This window comes from Mirounga leonina, unplaced genomic scaffold, assembly GCF_011800145.1.
Source record: "Mirounga leonina isolate KUSES-001 unplaced genomic scaffold, KU_Mleo_1.0 Mir_101609, whole genome shotgun sequence".
NCBI classification, from domain to species: domain Eukaryota; kingdom Metazoa; phylum Chordata; class Mammalia; order Carnivora; family Phocidae; genus Mirounga; species Mirounga leonina.
The window spans coordinates 8,783,918-8,799,887 of record NW_023270164.1 but is presented as its reverse complement, the minus strand read 5'-3'; the positions used below and the strand labels follow the sequence as shown (position 1 = coordinate 8,799,887).

Genomic DNA, 15,970 nt, shown 5'->3' with positions numbered 1-15,970 from the left:
TGCCAAACCATGGCCAGGCAGGGAGGGAGCAGGGGGAGGAGAAGTGGAATCAATACCCTGATCTCTTGCTGTGCCCCATTGGCTGGACCCACCGAGCCACCAGGGAACAAGGAAGCTCGGCAAGTGATGCAATCCACAGAGCACGGCCTCTGAGGGCAGTGAACTGGGGAAAGAAGGCAGAAAATGGATCTTCTGGGGGCAAAGAGAGAATGACCCAGCATGGTCTGTTGCCAGAATAAAAACTTGGGCTCAGGCGAACAAACCTCACAGCCAGGGTGTAAGGCCAGGTCCAGACCACAGCCCTTGGCGCTTGGTCTGCTGGATGTCAGGACCGGTCCCCCAGACTCAGGTGGGGCTACCCTACATGTGATGGCTAGGTGGACTCAGCTAATAAGGCTGGGGGTCCAAGAACAAACCAGTGAAATTTACAAAGAGGACTGTGGTCCGTAGCTCATTTAGCTTTGATTAGTCCTTGGGTGAGAGATTTCCTTATGTGGCTGGGCGTAAACCAACTGTCACCCACCATATGTCTCTTGACTGTGGCCTGTAGCCCCAATTCTCAGGAGCTCCCTTGGCTGGGCCTCCGCCTGGCTCCCACAGCGGCCCGTGGTGAGCCACCGGGGCTGTAATTGACCTCCCACGCCATTATGTGACTATCTGCGGCCCCAGCATGTTGCCCTGGCGCTGTCAAGGCCTGGAGACCCCATTTCCATTCTCTTGTGCTTGCTCACAGATGGTGGCTGTAAAACTGGCAAAATAGGGCCCGCTGTTTAGAGCCTGTCTGGTTAATCTCAGAAGCCACGTTTTAAAAAATAACACTAAATCGGTTCTCGTATAAACTTTATAACTTGCACCGTGTGACTGGCGTCTTATCTTCTGACATTTCTGAGAAAAATTGGATGTGGCTTCATTTTATGAGCACTGAAACTGCCGGACCATTAGCAGTGGGCTCTCCAGCCCTCTCCTGCCACAACAGGATGATATATATGGCCTTGGCCGTGGGGAGGAGGGGGCAGGTCGGGTGCACCCTGGGATATGTCTTTGGACACCCCACTTGTGGAAGATCTTCTTTTGGTATTTAAAGGGTGGGCTATCCTGTGACATTTTATTGTCCCAATTCTGTGAAAATTAAGTATTCTTCCAAATTTATAGATAGGAAGCAGAGACTCAAAGGCATTCCTAAAGGTGAAGATGATATAGTTAGGGGCTAGTGCCCGCTCTAATAAGTAAGCAGTTATTTCTAGGATTTGAGGTTGAATTTATCAGTCGAAATAAAAGACTGTTAGTCATTCTCATTAGATTTTAAAAGTAGCTGATAAACACAGACCGATTACATAACACAAAACAGTGACCTAGTAGGGAACGGTTCTGCCGGAATCCGCTTTGATTCAAAGCACCGGATGATGTCTACTTGAATTGGATGCAGAAGCCTACCACTAAAGCTCCGCAAAAATTCATGTCCTCTTGAAAACTTTATTTACCCTGGAAGGCAGTTTCAAGGAAAGGTTTCACCTGTGTTTTAGCTACACTGACACAGAAATGGATAGGAATAGAAGCAAATCTCCAGGTTTTTTTAATCGATGAGCTTTTCCTTATGGCATCAGAATGCTCTTGATTATCTCAACAAGTATTTGCAAAATTTCTTCCCCAAATTAATTTCCCTTTGATTCATGGAAATGTAATTGCTTTTATAGTTTTGTCAACTGAATTATTTCTGAGGTCACATCAACCATTTAGAAGGCAGTAAATCCAAGAAAACCACAGTTTCGGTTCCATACACCCTACTGGACTTTTCTACAAATTCATAGATATTTCCTGTAGAGACGTCTTTTTTTTTTTTTTTTTTTTTTTGAGCAAGGGGAGGGAAATAACAGTGAAATCACTAACATGACTCCATCAGCCTTACATTTGGGAGGAATAAAAATAACCTTGTTTCAGTGAAGCGTGGAATTTAATTGGCTCCCGATCTTTTCCCCCTCATGCATCTGGTGGCCAGTACTACAGTAGAAAATTTTAAACTAGAAGGAGACATAATCCAATTAAATTTCCTTTTAAAAATGTCAAAGCAAATAAATCCAGAGCACATGAGCTCACACACAGCTTTGCTATTCTCACTGGGCAGCTGCTGTTTACTGGGTTCCCAGCCAGTGCCATCTTTGCTTCAAGGGTGTATGATTTTACAGATCAGCAGCTACATTTTTTCACCGTTGATGAACAAGTAATTTATTGCCAACTACTTTGACATCGTCAGTAGCTTTAGTCAAAGCCAGCTTGGAAGATACTGTGGGGCCCTCTTGCAGACAATGATTCCCAGCCATTTTGGAGTCACGATTGTGCATCATTGTTGAATTTCGCTCTGCATTTCATAGTTCTTCCTCCTTCCAGAAAATATTCCTTAGGAGGAAATTGAATTTGGTTTTGAGATTGGGGCGCCATCTCTTGAGTTATCTGGAAGTCACATTGGAGACTCTGGATCCATCCGTCAGTTTGTCAGGAAGTTGCTTTGTTCCGAGCTGTGCTGTGACTTTCATAGACATTTTATTAATGTTGGTAAATACAGAATCACATGGTGTCTTTGTTTGACTTCCTCAAGAAGCCGACGTGGGGACAAGGATTTGAGTGTATATTGATTGTGAGGGAGGTGGAGGGAAGACTATGAAGGGAGTGGGGAATGAAGAGTGGAAGGGAAGGGGCTGCCACAGGGCATATTCTCAAACCAGTGACACATGTTGGTGACTGGAGCTTAATGCCTCTGGGAAACTCAGGGATCCAGGGGCCTAGATGTACCTCAGCGTTTTCCCACCAGAAGTGCAAGGGGGTTGCACTATTCATCCATCAGCTCCCGTCAGTCCTGGGTGAGGGCTGCTCCTGACGAGGGAGGAAAAGAATGAATTCCCAGGCGCTGGTGGCATGTCACAGGGGCAACCAAAGTGGGCCTCAGGGGCCAAAGAATAGCTTTCAGGCAGAGGAACGCAGGTTGGACGTCGGGCCGGTGAGCGCCGAAGTGGAAAGGGTGAGGAGATCGGGAGGGGTGCTGGCAGAGCCTGCTACGCTCAGATATTTAAGATGCCAAATATGCACAGTCGGGGGCTGTTCTACAGAAACACCAGCAGGCTCATCCTCATCGGGAAGGGGAAGGCTCGATCGGCTGTTGTGGATGAGCTCTCCTGCTGTAAAATTACCATGCAGTTATTTCCACTTAGAAGGTACGTGCCCTGCTGGGAATACCATCTGACCTGGACTTTTCTTCTCATTTTGTAGTGTAGCATGAATAAAAGGTCAGTGAACACAGAGACTATTTTTATTCACTGCCCAGATTGTCATAAATATTATGTAACGTAGAACATTTGTGGATTTATTAGAACAATTAGGCAGTGGGAGTGTGGGGTTTCTCGTGTCACCAAAGAGCTCTTTATTTTGCAGAGAGATTGCCCATGTGACTCCTTTATTTATTTATTTTTTTAAAGATTTTATTTATTTGAGAGCGAGAGTGAGAGAGAGAGAGAGAGCACAAGAGAGGGGAGTGGGAGAGGGAGAAGCAGACTCCCCGCTGAGCAGGGAGCCCGATGCGGACTCGATCCCCGGACTCCAGGATCATGACTTGAGCCGAAGGCAGTCGCTTAATCAACTGAGCCACCCAGGTGCCCCATGTGACTCCTTTAGATGGACCCAATTACAGGCAAAACTATGAAGAAGATACTTTTTCCCTTTACTTTATCATTGCCTCCCCTCCCCTGAGTTTCTTAAATCTTATCTCCTGTTTTCCCATTCTCCTTTGGATCTCAATTTAATTTCTGTTGATCCATTTAAACTAGTACCTGTGAAAATCTCCTTAAAATTAGGGGTTGGCTACAGTTCTGGTACCAATTCCAATGTGCTGGGTTTTTTTCCCCACATACCAAACAACTCTTGACACCAGCTAAGGGTCCTGCAATTCAACTCAGTTCCGACATGATCAGCATCAGATCCCACAGGGTGTAAGGGCTCAGTCCCACAAGACTGCCCCTCCCCCCCCACTTCAGATACCAGTTTATCACCTGTGCTTCTGGTCCACTGGCTATAGATGAGAGGTTCCCATGACCCCCTCCTTGGGTTCAATGAATTTGCTACAACAGCTCACAGAACTCAAAGAAACATTTTACTTCCTAGATCACTTTTCATCTCAAATCATCCTTCGACTCAAACCTCAAGGTATTTACTTGTGTTTCATTTTGTCCAAGTCCAGCTCATTGCTAATAAATAATAACTCCCGTCTCCAAATTCTTGAGTTGCCATTATTCCAACGTGAGTCCCTCAGTTTCTTTCTCTTTTATTGTTAGAGGTTAAATCATGATTCCTTGCTCAAAAATAAGAAACTTTTGCTGCCTAATGAAGAAGTTATGAGGGAAGGACCTTCTAGAACTGGCCTGTTTCATAAAAGAATCCATTCTCCAGATAATTTCTTTGCAGTGATATGAGTTGCATAATGTATTTAATTCTTTTTGTATTGAAAATTCTTCTTTCTAAGATTTTTTTTTTTGAGAGAGAGAGAGCACAAGCAGGGGGAGCAGCAGAGGGAGAGGGAGAAGCAGACTCCCCGCTGAGCAGGGAGCCCGATGTGGGGCTCAAGCCCAGGACCCTGAGATCATGACCTGAGCTGAAGGCAGACGCTTAACAGACTGAGCCACCCAGGCGCCCCAGTATTGAAAATTCTTATTTAAAAAAAAAACGATCCAGGAAGAGTGATTTTGAATGCATATATTTGCATTATACTCCTTTATAACACGATCAAATCTAAAAATACACTTACGAGCAAAAATTGCTTTAAGTTTTGTAATGAAATTCCTGAGGACATGTTGAATAGTTGAACGACTGTTGATTAAAATACATAATTTTGTGTGTGTACATATATGTGCGTATATATGTACACACACACACACACACACACACCCAGTGATTTACTCCTTCTTGGTGTAGGATGGACATTTCATTAAGTTCCATGTGGTATAAATATGCCCTAGGAGTGGATTTAGGCTTCATCCATCTGAATGGCCATTTCCTTCTTTACACAGCCAGTTGGTGGTTTGGGCTCAACCTCCAATGTCTGGCAGGAGGCATTCTTTTTTTTTTTTTTCTTTGAGAGAGCGCGCGTGCGTGTGCGCGAGCAGGTGAGGGTGGAGGAGGGAGAGGGAGAGAGAATCCTAAGCAGGCTCCAAGCCCAGCGCAGAGCCTTAGGCGGGTCTCCATCTCACAACCCTGAGATCCTGACCTGAGTAGAAACCAAGAGTCAGACGCTTAACCGACTGAGCCACCCAGGTGCCCCAGGAGGCATTCTTGAGAAAGAAAAGGTGTGTCACTTCAAGAACCACATTGTTTTCTACTCAACTTTCCTTGTTGAAAATGATAGGATCAGATGTAGCCATGTAGGATGAGAGCTGGCGGCTTCTAGATTGGCCCAGTCTGCTGGGCTTTCGAGGGCAGCTCGGCAGATGAGCAGAGCTCTGGAGCCTCACTGCTGGGGTTACAGTCCAAGCTCCTCCACTTACTGGCAGTTTTCTGGACAAGCAACTTAAAACCCTTCTATGCCTCAGTTTCCTTTTCTGTAAATAAATAATACCTACCTCTTAGGATTTTCTGTGATAAAAACTTAAAAAGAGTACCTGTTACATAGTAAATATCTAATAAATTTATTAGAGTAGAATTACCATCACTATGAAGCAGTATAAATCCCACAAAAGTCTGCAACCAGTTCACTGTCATCGTAAATCATCTCTTTAATGCCTTAGAGATGCCAGTACTTGGTGTTCTCCTGATTTCTGATTCTGTGTCAACGTTATTAATTGCCATAGTTTTACATATCACCCATATTTCAGTGACTTTCTCATCTTTGCATAGTAGCTCTGTGCTACACAGAACCCTATTCCCAGGTGTTTACTGGAATCTTCACCTTGACGTCCTATGGGTACCTCAAATTTAAAAATGTCCCAAATTGAACTTAGTTGTCCTCCTCTGATCCTTATTGCCACACTAAAAAAATAAAACTCTTCTTTCTGCTTTCTTTATTTTGCTTATAACGTTGCCCTGGGTTGAGTATTGCATGCCCCCCCGCCCCCCGCTACCCCCCCATTCATGTCTACCCCGAATCTCAGAACATGAACTTACTTGGAAATGGGTCTTTGCGATGTAATTAAAAGCTAAAATGTGAAATGAGGTCACACTGGATTAGGGTGGGCTCTAAAGCCAGTAATTGGTGTCCTTATAAGAAGCCATGTGAAGACAGAGGGCCATGTGCAGAGAACAAGGGGCAACCACGGGAAGCTAGGAGAGGGGGCATGGACCAGAGTCTCCCTTAGAGCCTCCAGAAAGAACCAACCTTGCCAGTACCTGGCCTTCTGGCCCCCCATATAGTGACAGAATAAAGTTCTGTGGGTTTAAGCCTCTCAGTTTGTGCTCATTTGTTATGGTGGTCCTAGGAAACTACTATAGATATCATCAATATTACTATACTTAGAAGTCTTAGAACTCTCCTCACCTATATTCATTTACCTGTATTAGTTTATAAGGACACCAGTCATATTGGAGTAGGGACCCCCCCCCAACTCCAGCATGACCTCACCTTAACTCATTATATCTGCAGTGACCCAGTTTCCAAATAAGGCCACATGCTGAAATACCGGGGCTTAGGATTTCGACATCTCTCTTTTTTTTTTTTTTTTTAAAGATTTTATTTATTTATTTGACAGAACACAAGTAGGGGGAGCGTCAGGCAGAGGGAGAAGCAGGCCCCTCACTGAGGAAGGGAGCCCGATGCGGGGCTTGATCCCAGGACCCCAGGATCATGACCTGAGCCGAAGGCAGACACTTAATGGCTGAGCCACCCAGGTGCCCCTCACCATCTTTTGGGAGGACACAGTTCAACCCACAACACTGCCTCTTTATCACCACTTCAAATTGATCACCTTCCAGGCATTCTATGTTCTACTGCAGCAAAATCTTCCATATATAGCTCGTCCTCACACCAGCTTCAGCTCCCCCAGCTATGGCACAGCTCCCCCGCCAGAATTATTGCTGTAACCTCCATTTCATTCTTCATACATCCAGTGAGTGAATCTAATTAATTTCTAATCAGGTTTCTCTGGTGGAGACTCACCGGTGTCTTTCCCCAACCACAGCATAAAGTCTAAACTAGCACAGAGAGCCCGAAGTTTGGGCCCATCTTTTCCTTCCAACCCCCTCTCTTGCCACTTCATACTATGTGTCCCCAACCACAACTAGGCTGGCTGGTCACTCTTCCTGGAAAAGAAATTCTTAGGTCTGTGGGCCTTTGTTTATGTTGTCCCCTATGCCCAGAGCACCCTTCATCACTCCGTCCCCTTCCAAACTGCTCCTCATCTCATAAGGCCCAGCTAAAACAGTCCTTACACAGGTCGCTTCCACAGTTCCAACACAGGATTACTGAGACTTTCCCTGTGTTTCTGACATCTTAGGATTCTGGATACTAATGTAACACCAGGAAAGAGATAGCATGTCTTATGTAAAACAATTAACCTTGACAATAGAAATATAAACAGCCCACAGTGCATGGACTTTCCTGCCCCCCATTGACATTAATACTGAGCATTGCAACATAAATAAAAATGTGTGGGCATATCTGTGTGTGTCTAGATATACATATATACAAGATTTTTTGAAATCTGACATGTATCTACTACTTATATAATTAAGTTTTGTTGCAACCCACCTCATCAAAATATTCTCTTTTTTTTTTAAGATTTATTTATTTTAGAGGGGGTGGGAGGGACAGAGGGAGATAGAGAAGATCTCAGGCAGACTCCCTGCTGAGTGTGGAGCCTGATACAGGGCTCCATCTCACGACCCTGAGCTCATGACCTGAGCTGAAATCAAAAGTCAGACGCTTAACAACTGAGCCACCCAGGCGCCCCCAAATATTCTTAAACCTCTCTAGAAGAGTAAAGGTATTTATTTTCTGAAATTAGAAAATACATATGCGCAAATATACATGCCATATATTATATAGGAAGTGTATGTGTGCATATATTTATACATACATATATATGAAGTATATATATAAAGTAGTTTCTCCCCAGGAACATCCTGTGAATGATTCATTGCTCTTTTCATTGTTAGATTAAAGAAACAGTAACCAAGCAATCAGTGTAGCTAGCAGTTCAAATTTTAATAACTGAGGTCTTAATAAAGCACAGGGGGAGTTCTCACTGTAATAATGCTGCATAACCAACAGCCCCCCCACCCCAAATCTCAGTGGTTCTCAACAATGGACATTTATTTTTCTTGGCCATGGGCCCATAGGGTCAGCAGGGCTCAATCCACCCATGTCATTTTGGGACCAGCAGCATCTCGGGCCATGTTCTTCTCGGGGCAGTGATGGAGGTACAGCAGGCTAGGCCAAACCACACTAGCCCGTTAGAGCCTCTCTTCACGGTACATCTGCTAGCTTTACATAGGCCAAAGCCAGTCATGGGGCCAAACCCATAGCAAAGGGACAGGAAAACAGACTCCATAGGAGGGTCTGCAGAGTCGCATGGCAAAAAGCATGGGTGTATAATTCCACCACGGAGAGGGATGAAGACGTGAGCCTGAGAATTCAGTCTACCACAAAGGCCTTACGATCCGGAGGTAGACCGTAGAAACATCTGCCTTGAGAATAAGCTATGTATCAAGAGCTTATATAACAATAAGAAACCATTTGATGTTGCATTGACAAAACTGCACTTTGACATGTGGTTATAATTCTCTCCATCTTTGGTTCTTTTCCTAGAGATATGAAGATGAGTGGCTCAGGATGCCATCACCTATTCCCGTGAAATACATTAACTACATACGCCTTTTAAAGGATGTGTTCGGCTTAGAGGAGGAGTAACCATATGCCATTGATTTCCTGCTCTCATTTTACTAAGTTTATTTCAGTAGATATCATTTCATTAAAAAAAAAATACAAGGTTCATATTGAATTGAAATCCATAGGCCACAGTTAATTCCCTTTTGTCATTTTAGTTTTTCAGAACATCGTATTACATTGTTGATGTACCAGCATTATTAAAAATGCCATTTAAAGAAATGTCAAACATTTTTATTACATGTATGATTTATTAATACCAAAGAATCTTATGGTAATTTTCTATCCAGCATAATTTGATTCAGTGCAACACAAAAAGAAAATTACTCTTGACAGCTGTACATGACAATATAAAATCAAATGATATCTTAGCAATAAGTTGTGATTCTATTAAACATTTTTTGAAATCTTTTTGACACATGTTTATTACTTATATAATTAAATTTTGCAGCAACCCACCTTATCAAAATAATCCTTAAACCTCTCTACAGTGAATGTATTTATTTTCTGAAATTAGCAAAGCTATGAGAAGGACTCCTGCCCTTGCCCTGCACCGCACACACACTCACACTTAAAAATTTGGGAGAGAAATTGAAACATTTGCAGTGTTTATATTTTTAATGCCCTTTTTATATCTAAAGTTAGCTGTTAACTTAGGAATATATGCATGTATACATAATTATAATATGACCAAAAATGTTTTCTGTCTAAAATATTTAGGGATGTGAATGCTGGAGACCTTGAGAGATATTTTTTGGTTCATTCTCCACACACACATACCACCCACCCCAGAGGTTTAAATATTCTAGGACTGTTTTGATTTTTCTTCTAGGCCTATACGTTCTGAGTCTCAGCAGAACTTTTGTCATGCAGTGTATATTTGATTAAAACTCATCACCATGGACCTGTGGGAATTCATGGTGAGATGTTTGTCCCCATCTACTCCAGTCTCCAGTGTTGGATGCTCTGTATCCTAACTCTAGGTACCTGGTGTTGTCAGACACAGTAGAAGTCTATGGAAAAGGGGGGCTTCCACATCTACCTTTTGGGGACTGCTTGGAAGAGGGGAAAAGGAGCTGATGACATGTCAAGGGCCCCTGCCACCTCATTATTCCTTCACTCCACATTTGTGGCATCTTGCCTAGAAATGAGCTGGCTTCTTGGCACTCAGAGGTACCAATTTGGTTGACAACAATGGCTCTTTCTTTCTTTTTTCTTTTTTTTTTAAATTGAAGCTAATCAATAAACTATTTCTCTATATAAACCTAGGGTCATTCTCCATGTGCCTTGGTTAGAATAGACCCCATAGGACTTTCCAATAAACTAGAATACTCAACTTATATACTAGGACCACTTACCCATAAAATCTAATTTTGACTACTTGATTTTTATTCCAGGTTGTTTTTTTTTTTTAAGACAACTGACAGTGCCAAGCCATCTTGTCACTTTAAGATTTTTCATTCCCCAGAGAGCAGGCTTTTAGAAGGATGACGCTTTCCTGGAACTTTTCAGGCTGACACATTTGTCACTTACCTATTCAACTCTTCAGTCAGTTGTCTTTCCCTCAAGATTATAAATACGTAGATAATTCAGTCCTTGTACAGGCTTGTGATACAGTTCACTTGAGAAGTGGGAAGAGAAGAAAAGAAGCAGCAAACCAATGATACGTCCCTGAGTCTGTGGGATGACAATGGCTTGTTCTATTACATACATGTGTGTCGCTGCCCTGGTTATTTGCAGTTCAAGCCCACAATTAGCAATTAAATGGCCATTATAGGCATCATGCCGATAAACATGATACATTGCAGCCATACAGACACTTTAAATAATTATTCTTTTATAACCAAACCATATACTGAAGGAGATTTATAATTTAGAGATAATATCCCCATTAGTAAAGTTTATGACCCAATAAACAGCTCCCACTAGTTAATAAATGCCAAAGCCATAAAAACAAAGACTATTAATGTAATAGAATTTCTGTACCTCCCTCTTTTGCTGGTGGTCTCAAGGCACTGAAGGGAAATGCTATCTTAGGGAAAACATTTATTCTCGTTATGTAAATATCAATGAATTGTCTTACAGTCCATCTGGAAATCTCCCAGCCCCGCCTCAGTCCCAGGTGGTCCCCAAATGCTAATGCGTTCCGCTTAGGTTTTGGGCCTTAGATAACTCTGGTTTTCAACACCAATGAGTCTTGTGACTCAAATCTTTGGGGGAGGTGGCGAAGACCGGCTGGAATTTCTGCCTCTTCGTTGCCCTCTGGAAAAAAAAAAAAGAGAAATCCCAACTATTACCCTTATTCCGGAGGAAGAACTTCGAAGAGTTTCCCAGCTTTGGCATACACTTAAATTTTTAGCTACCTCTTCTCTTTCCTCTGAAAAAGAGAAATCCCAACTATTGTCACTGTTCCGGGGTAATCATTTTAAAAGAAGTTTCACAGCCTTTGCATCTACTTATATTATTAGCTGCTCACATTTTTTCATTTTGATGGAAAAGCGAGTGGTACCTTTGGATGTCTGGGGAGTTGAAGGTTAATGCAGGCAAACCTTTTGTACTAAGAACGAACAGATTTTTCGTATTCCTGCAACCGTGGGAATGATTGATGAAGTCATTTGAAAGCCCAGATCACATCATGTCTTTTCAGAAGAAACTGAAAGCTATTGAGGTTGACATGGAATGGTTTGCTGAGTCATTGTTGTAAAGTGTGGATGTTGTCAGCAAATGACTACTACATTGCAATGTTTATTTGCCTCTTTCTCCCTTTTAAAAAAGATTTTATTTATTTGAGAGAGAGCAAGCGTGAGCATGAGCGGTGGGGAGGGGCAGAGGGAGAGGGAGAAGGAGACTCCCTCTGAGCATGGAGCCCTACACAGGGCTCCATCAAGACGCTGAGATCATGACCTGAGCAGAAGGCAGCCGCTTAACCGACTGAGCCACCCAGGCACCCCTCTTTCTCCCTTTTTAAACCTAACTGTACCATTTGGACCCAACCACTTGAAAAGTAAATGTGGGTACATTTATTGGTTGACTTCAGTGCTTACTAAAATTATAGACCTAGAGAGGAGATGTGTACTGTAACTTTCTTTTTTATTTCTTTCTTTTTTTAAGATTTTATTTATTTATTAGAGAGAGAGCACGAGCGGAGGGAGGAGCAGAGGAAGAAGACTCCCCGATGAGCAGGGAGCCTGACTCGGGGCTCGATCCCAAGACCCTGGGATCGTGACCTGAGCCGAAGGCAAATGCCCAACTGACTAAGCCACCCAGGCACCCCAAGAGTGCTGTAACTTTCAAGCATTAGGATAGTTTCAACATTTTGCCTACTTTATGTATTGTCTCTGATTCAATTAATGACAAACATACCATTCTTGGTCTTTTTTTATGCTATGCTATTTGAAGTTTGTTTTTTGGGGGGCAGGGTTGTAGAGCTTCCAGGCTTTGTGGACACCTCAGCTGTGAGTTTGGGATATTTAAATTGTCCTTCCTTTCAAAAAGCAGGGAATTATTGATGAACGAAATGAAATTTCTACAAAAAAAAAACCCACAAAAAACCAAAAACTCTTGCCTTTCCAACTTGGATTTATCTATCTTGAGTGAGGATTGTTTTGGTCTTTGCCACTCGTTCCTCATTTCCCTGTCCCCTTCTCCCACGTTACGATTTTGCTCTAAGCGTGGCAGTGGGAGTCTTCAGTAATAGCTTGATGAAATGATCGGGTTTTCCACAAAATATTTATGATGTTAATAATGCAGAATCCATTGAATTGTCACATTCCCAATTATATGTATATTCTTTTTAGTTAAGAATATAGTGTCCTGAATTTTGAATCTCCGCTTCAGAATCAGTCTGCAAATGACCTTCCAGACAAACAGCTTCCAAATGATATTAAACATTACTCAAGTGCTGAGTCTCGGTCCTAATATGTGTTTAGGGAAAGTTTGAATTGCTTTAAGTTGAAGGCAGGTTAAGACCTTTTCAGAAATGAAGCTTTTCAAGTTGACTGAACATCTGCAGAGACACAGTGCTTTTCGATTCCCAAGAGAACGTAATGTGTAAAAATGGAAAACCCACCGAGGCAAGATCAGTGAAGCTATTTCACAAAACAAACCTGCGGTGATAATGAAGCAAACATCATGATTACAAAGGTAGCGCTTACTGGATGATTAGCTGCAGAGAAATCGGAAGTCGCCCCCACTCACCTTCTTCTACCAGGTTATGTAAAATAAACGTTTGCGTTCAAGGTCAATTAAGTTCCTCACAACCGCAAGTTCTGAGACTAGAACGTGCATCTTCTTTGCATTTGTTCCCGCTGCCCAGTAAAATTCCTTCCAAGGGGACTTCAGAGCCCATTATGTGTCTGGTGTGGGGGCACAGGAACTCAAGGGTCCGCACTGCTGCTCAGAAGCAAGTGGTAACGGCTAAAAAATGTGGCCAATGAAAAACTCCATGGTGGCTCAGCAAGTAGAGAATTAATGACTGGCTGGAATCAGTAGGAGCCTTTACTTCTAAATACTCATTAGTTTAAGCAGTGAGGCCTGATGTTATGCAAGTTAGACAGGAGAAAGGGGACCGCCTCTCCCCATTGTCTATTCTGAACAGAATATGCACATTTAACTCAAAGTGGTGAATGGTTCAAATACATCAAACCAACTATTCATCAATCTCCCAGCTTCCTGAGCACCGCTTTGCATCTGTGTAAAACCAACAATAGAGGAAATGCTTGTTATGACCCCACTATAATATTAAAATCCAGAGGGGCGGGTAGCTTGGTGAAAAACACAAAATGCAGTCTCCTTTAGAAATGTTCCACCAAAATCATCTTTGTTTCCTTTTCGTACTCTGTCTCTACAAGAACATCTGACTGCAATAGGAACTTGATAAAATTACTTTTGCTTGCCTTTTTTTTTTTCCTCACTTGCTACCACTGCTCTTCATTATCGCTGTGAGGCCACTCACTGAATACAGAACAGGAGCTGAAAAGCCATTTCAGACTGCTGCCGATATTGCCCCCCCTCCCCGCCCCGTTTTCACTGTGACCAGAGCGTGGAGAGTGACAAGGGAAGTGGCAAGATTTGACAATTGCAGAGGGGACTCCGGACACGAATAGGGACCACCTTGTGTGTGTAATGCACGTTATAAACAGTCTGAACTTCATCCGAAGGGCATGAGAAGTTACTGGAAGATTTTAATCAGGAGAATTAAAAGATCATGTCTGTATTTAAAAATCTCTGGCGGCTGTTGCTGCTGCTGTGTGTGTGTGTGTGTGTATGTGTGTGTGAACTACAAGAGTGAGTTTGGCAGCCAGAAGGCTGACTGGGAGGCTGTTGCCAGAGAAGTGATGGATGGTTTGGATTAATGTCAAGGTGGTGAGGTTGGTGAGAAGTGGATAGACTTATGACACATTAAGGACATTGGAGATGAAAGAGAAGAGATCAGAATTAGGTTGGGTCATTTTGACAGCTGGGTAAATGGTGGTGTCATTCTTTGTGCCAAGACACACCAGGGAAAAATCTGATTTGAGGGGGGAGTATCCACAGTTCTGCCTCGGGCATGCTAACTTAGGGAGTCTGTGAAAGAGATACATGGAGAGGTTGATAAGGCAATTGGATTACCAGGTCTGAATCTCAGCAAAATGATCTGGGCTGGAGAGACATACTGGAGAGTCATCAGAGTAGGGATGGTAAATGTAAATTTAGATTAAGATTGCCTACAGGGAGCATGTTGTCTGAAAACCATAAATGCCTGGCATATGACTGGCTAATTTTTAGAACACAGCTTTCACTGACATACGACGAACTGTACATATCAAAGTGTACAATTTGGTAAGTGGACATATGTGTAACATCTGTGAACTATCGCCCCGATCAAGATAATGTATTTTCCCCAAATTTCCTCCAGGTCCTTGGAAATCCCTCCCTTCTACACATCCCCATCGTAGGGGAGGAAGAATACTTTTCTCTCTGCCCTTCTGAGTTCTTGGCTGAGACCCCCGTAATAAAAGATTAGCAAGAGAAGAACAAACAGAAGTTGATTCGTATGAGTACTTCATATATACATGAGAGATATCCAGGAAAACTGTGTAATTTTCCAAGGTGACCTTAAGTACCATCTTCAGCTACAGACGAAGGAAGGATATGTGTGTGGGAGGGAGGGGAGCCATTATGGGGGGTGACCAGGAAAAGCGACATTAACTCTAGGGTAAGTTCGTTACTGTGGATTTAAATCACTGCCTTCCGCATCGATAAGTTTCTAGACATTTAGTCGTTCTCTTTCTGGTACAGAGAGGGAGACATACCAATGGAGACTTCCCTTATAAATATAAATGTTTCTTACAGAAGGGTAATTTCTACTCTGTTTGCAGAGCTTCTCCTGTGTCTGCTGTTTCTCAAATTTATCAGCTCAAAATAATCCTTATATCAGGGACGCCTGGGTGGCTCAGTCGTTAAGTGTCTGCCTTCGGCTCGGGTCATGACCCCAGAGTCCTGGGATCGCGTCCCACATCGGGCTCCTTGCTCAGTGAGGAGCTTGCTTCTCCCTCTCCCTCTGCTGCTCCCCCTGCTTGTGCTCTCTCTCTCTGACAAATAAATAAAAATCGTTAAAAAAAAAAAAATCCTTATATCAGGGACACCTGGGTGGCTCAGTGGGTTAAGCGTCTGCCTTCGGCTCAGGTCATGATCCTAGGGTCCTGGGATCGAGCCCCACTTCGGGCTCCCTGCTCTGCGGAGAGCCTGCTTTTCTCTCTCCCTCTGTTTGCCACTCTGCCTACTTGTACTCTCTCTCTGTCTCTCTGTCAAGTAAATAAATAAATTCTTTAAAAAAAATAATAATCCTGGGCACCTGGGTGGCTCAGTCGGTTAAGCGACTGCCTTTGGCTCAGGTCATGATCCTGGAGTCCCGGGATCGAGTCCCGCATCAGGCTCCCTGCTCGACAGGGAGTCTGCTTCTCCCTCTGACCCTCCTCCCTCTTGTGCTCTCTGTCTCTCATCCTCTCTCACAAATAAATAAATAAAATCTTTAAAAAAAATACAATAAAATAATAATAATCCTTAAAGAGGCATATTTTGGGGTGGTGTATTTTGCTCCCATTCACCATTTCCCATACCCAGGCAACCACT

General features: G+C 43.0%; 1 protein-coding gene across 1 annotated transcript in view; it reads left to right on the top strand.

Moving 5' to 3' along the window:
* The window catches only part of EFHC2 (EF-hand domain containing 2), a 201,076-nt gene extending 191,320 nt beyond the window's left edge, over positions 1–9,756 (top strand). The window contains exon 15 of the mRNA XM_035003389.1: positions 8,780–9,756. Within this exon, the coding sequence (XP_034859280.1) occupies positions 8,780–8,881 (102 nt within the window). The 3' untranslated portion in view covers positions 8,882–9,756. The remainder of the gene's footprint in view (positions 1–8,779) is intronic.
* Positions 9,757–15,970: the final 6,214 nt, after the last annotated feature.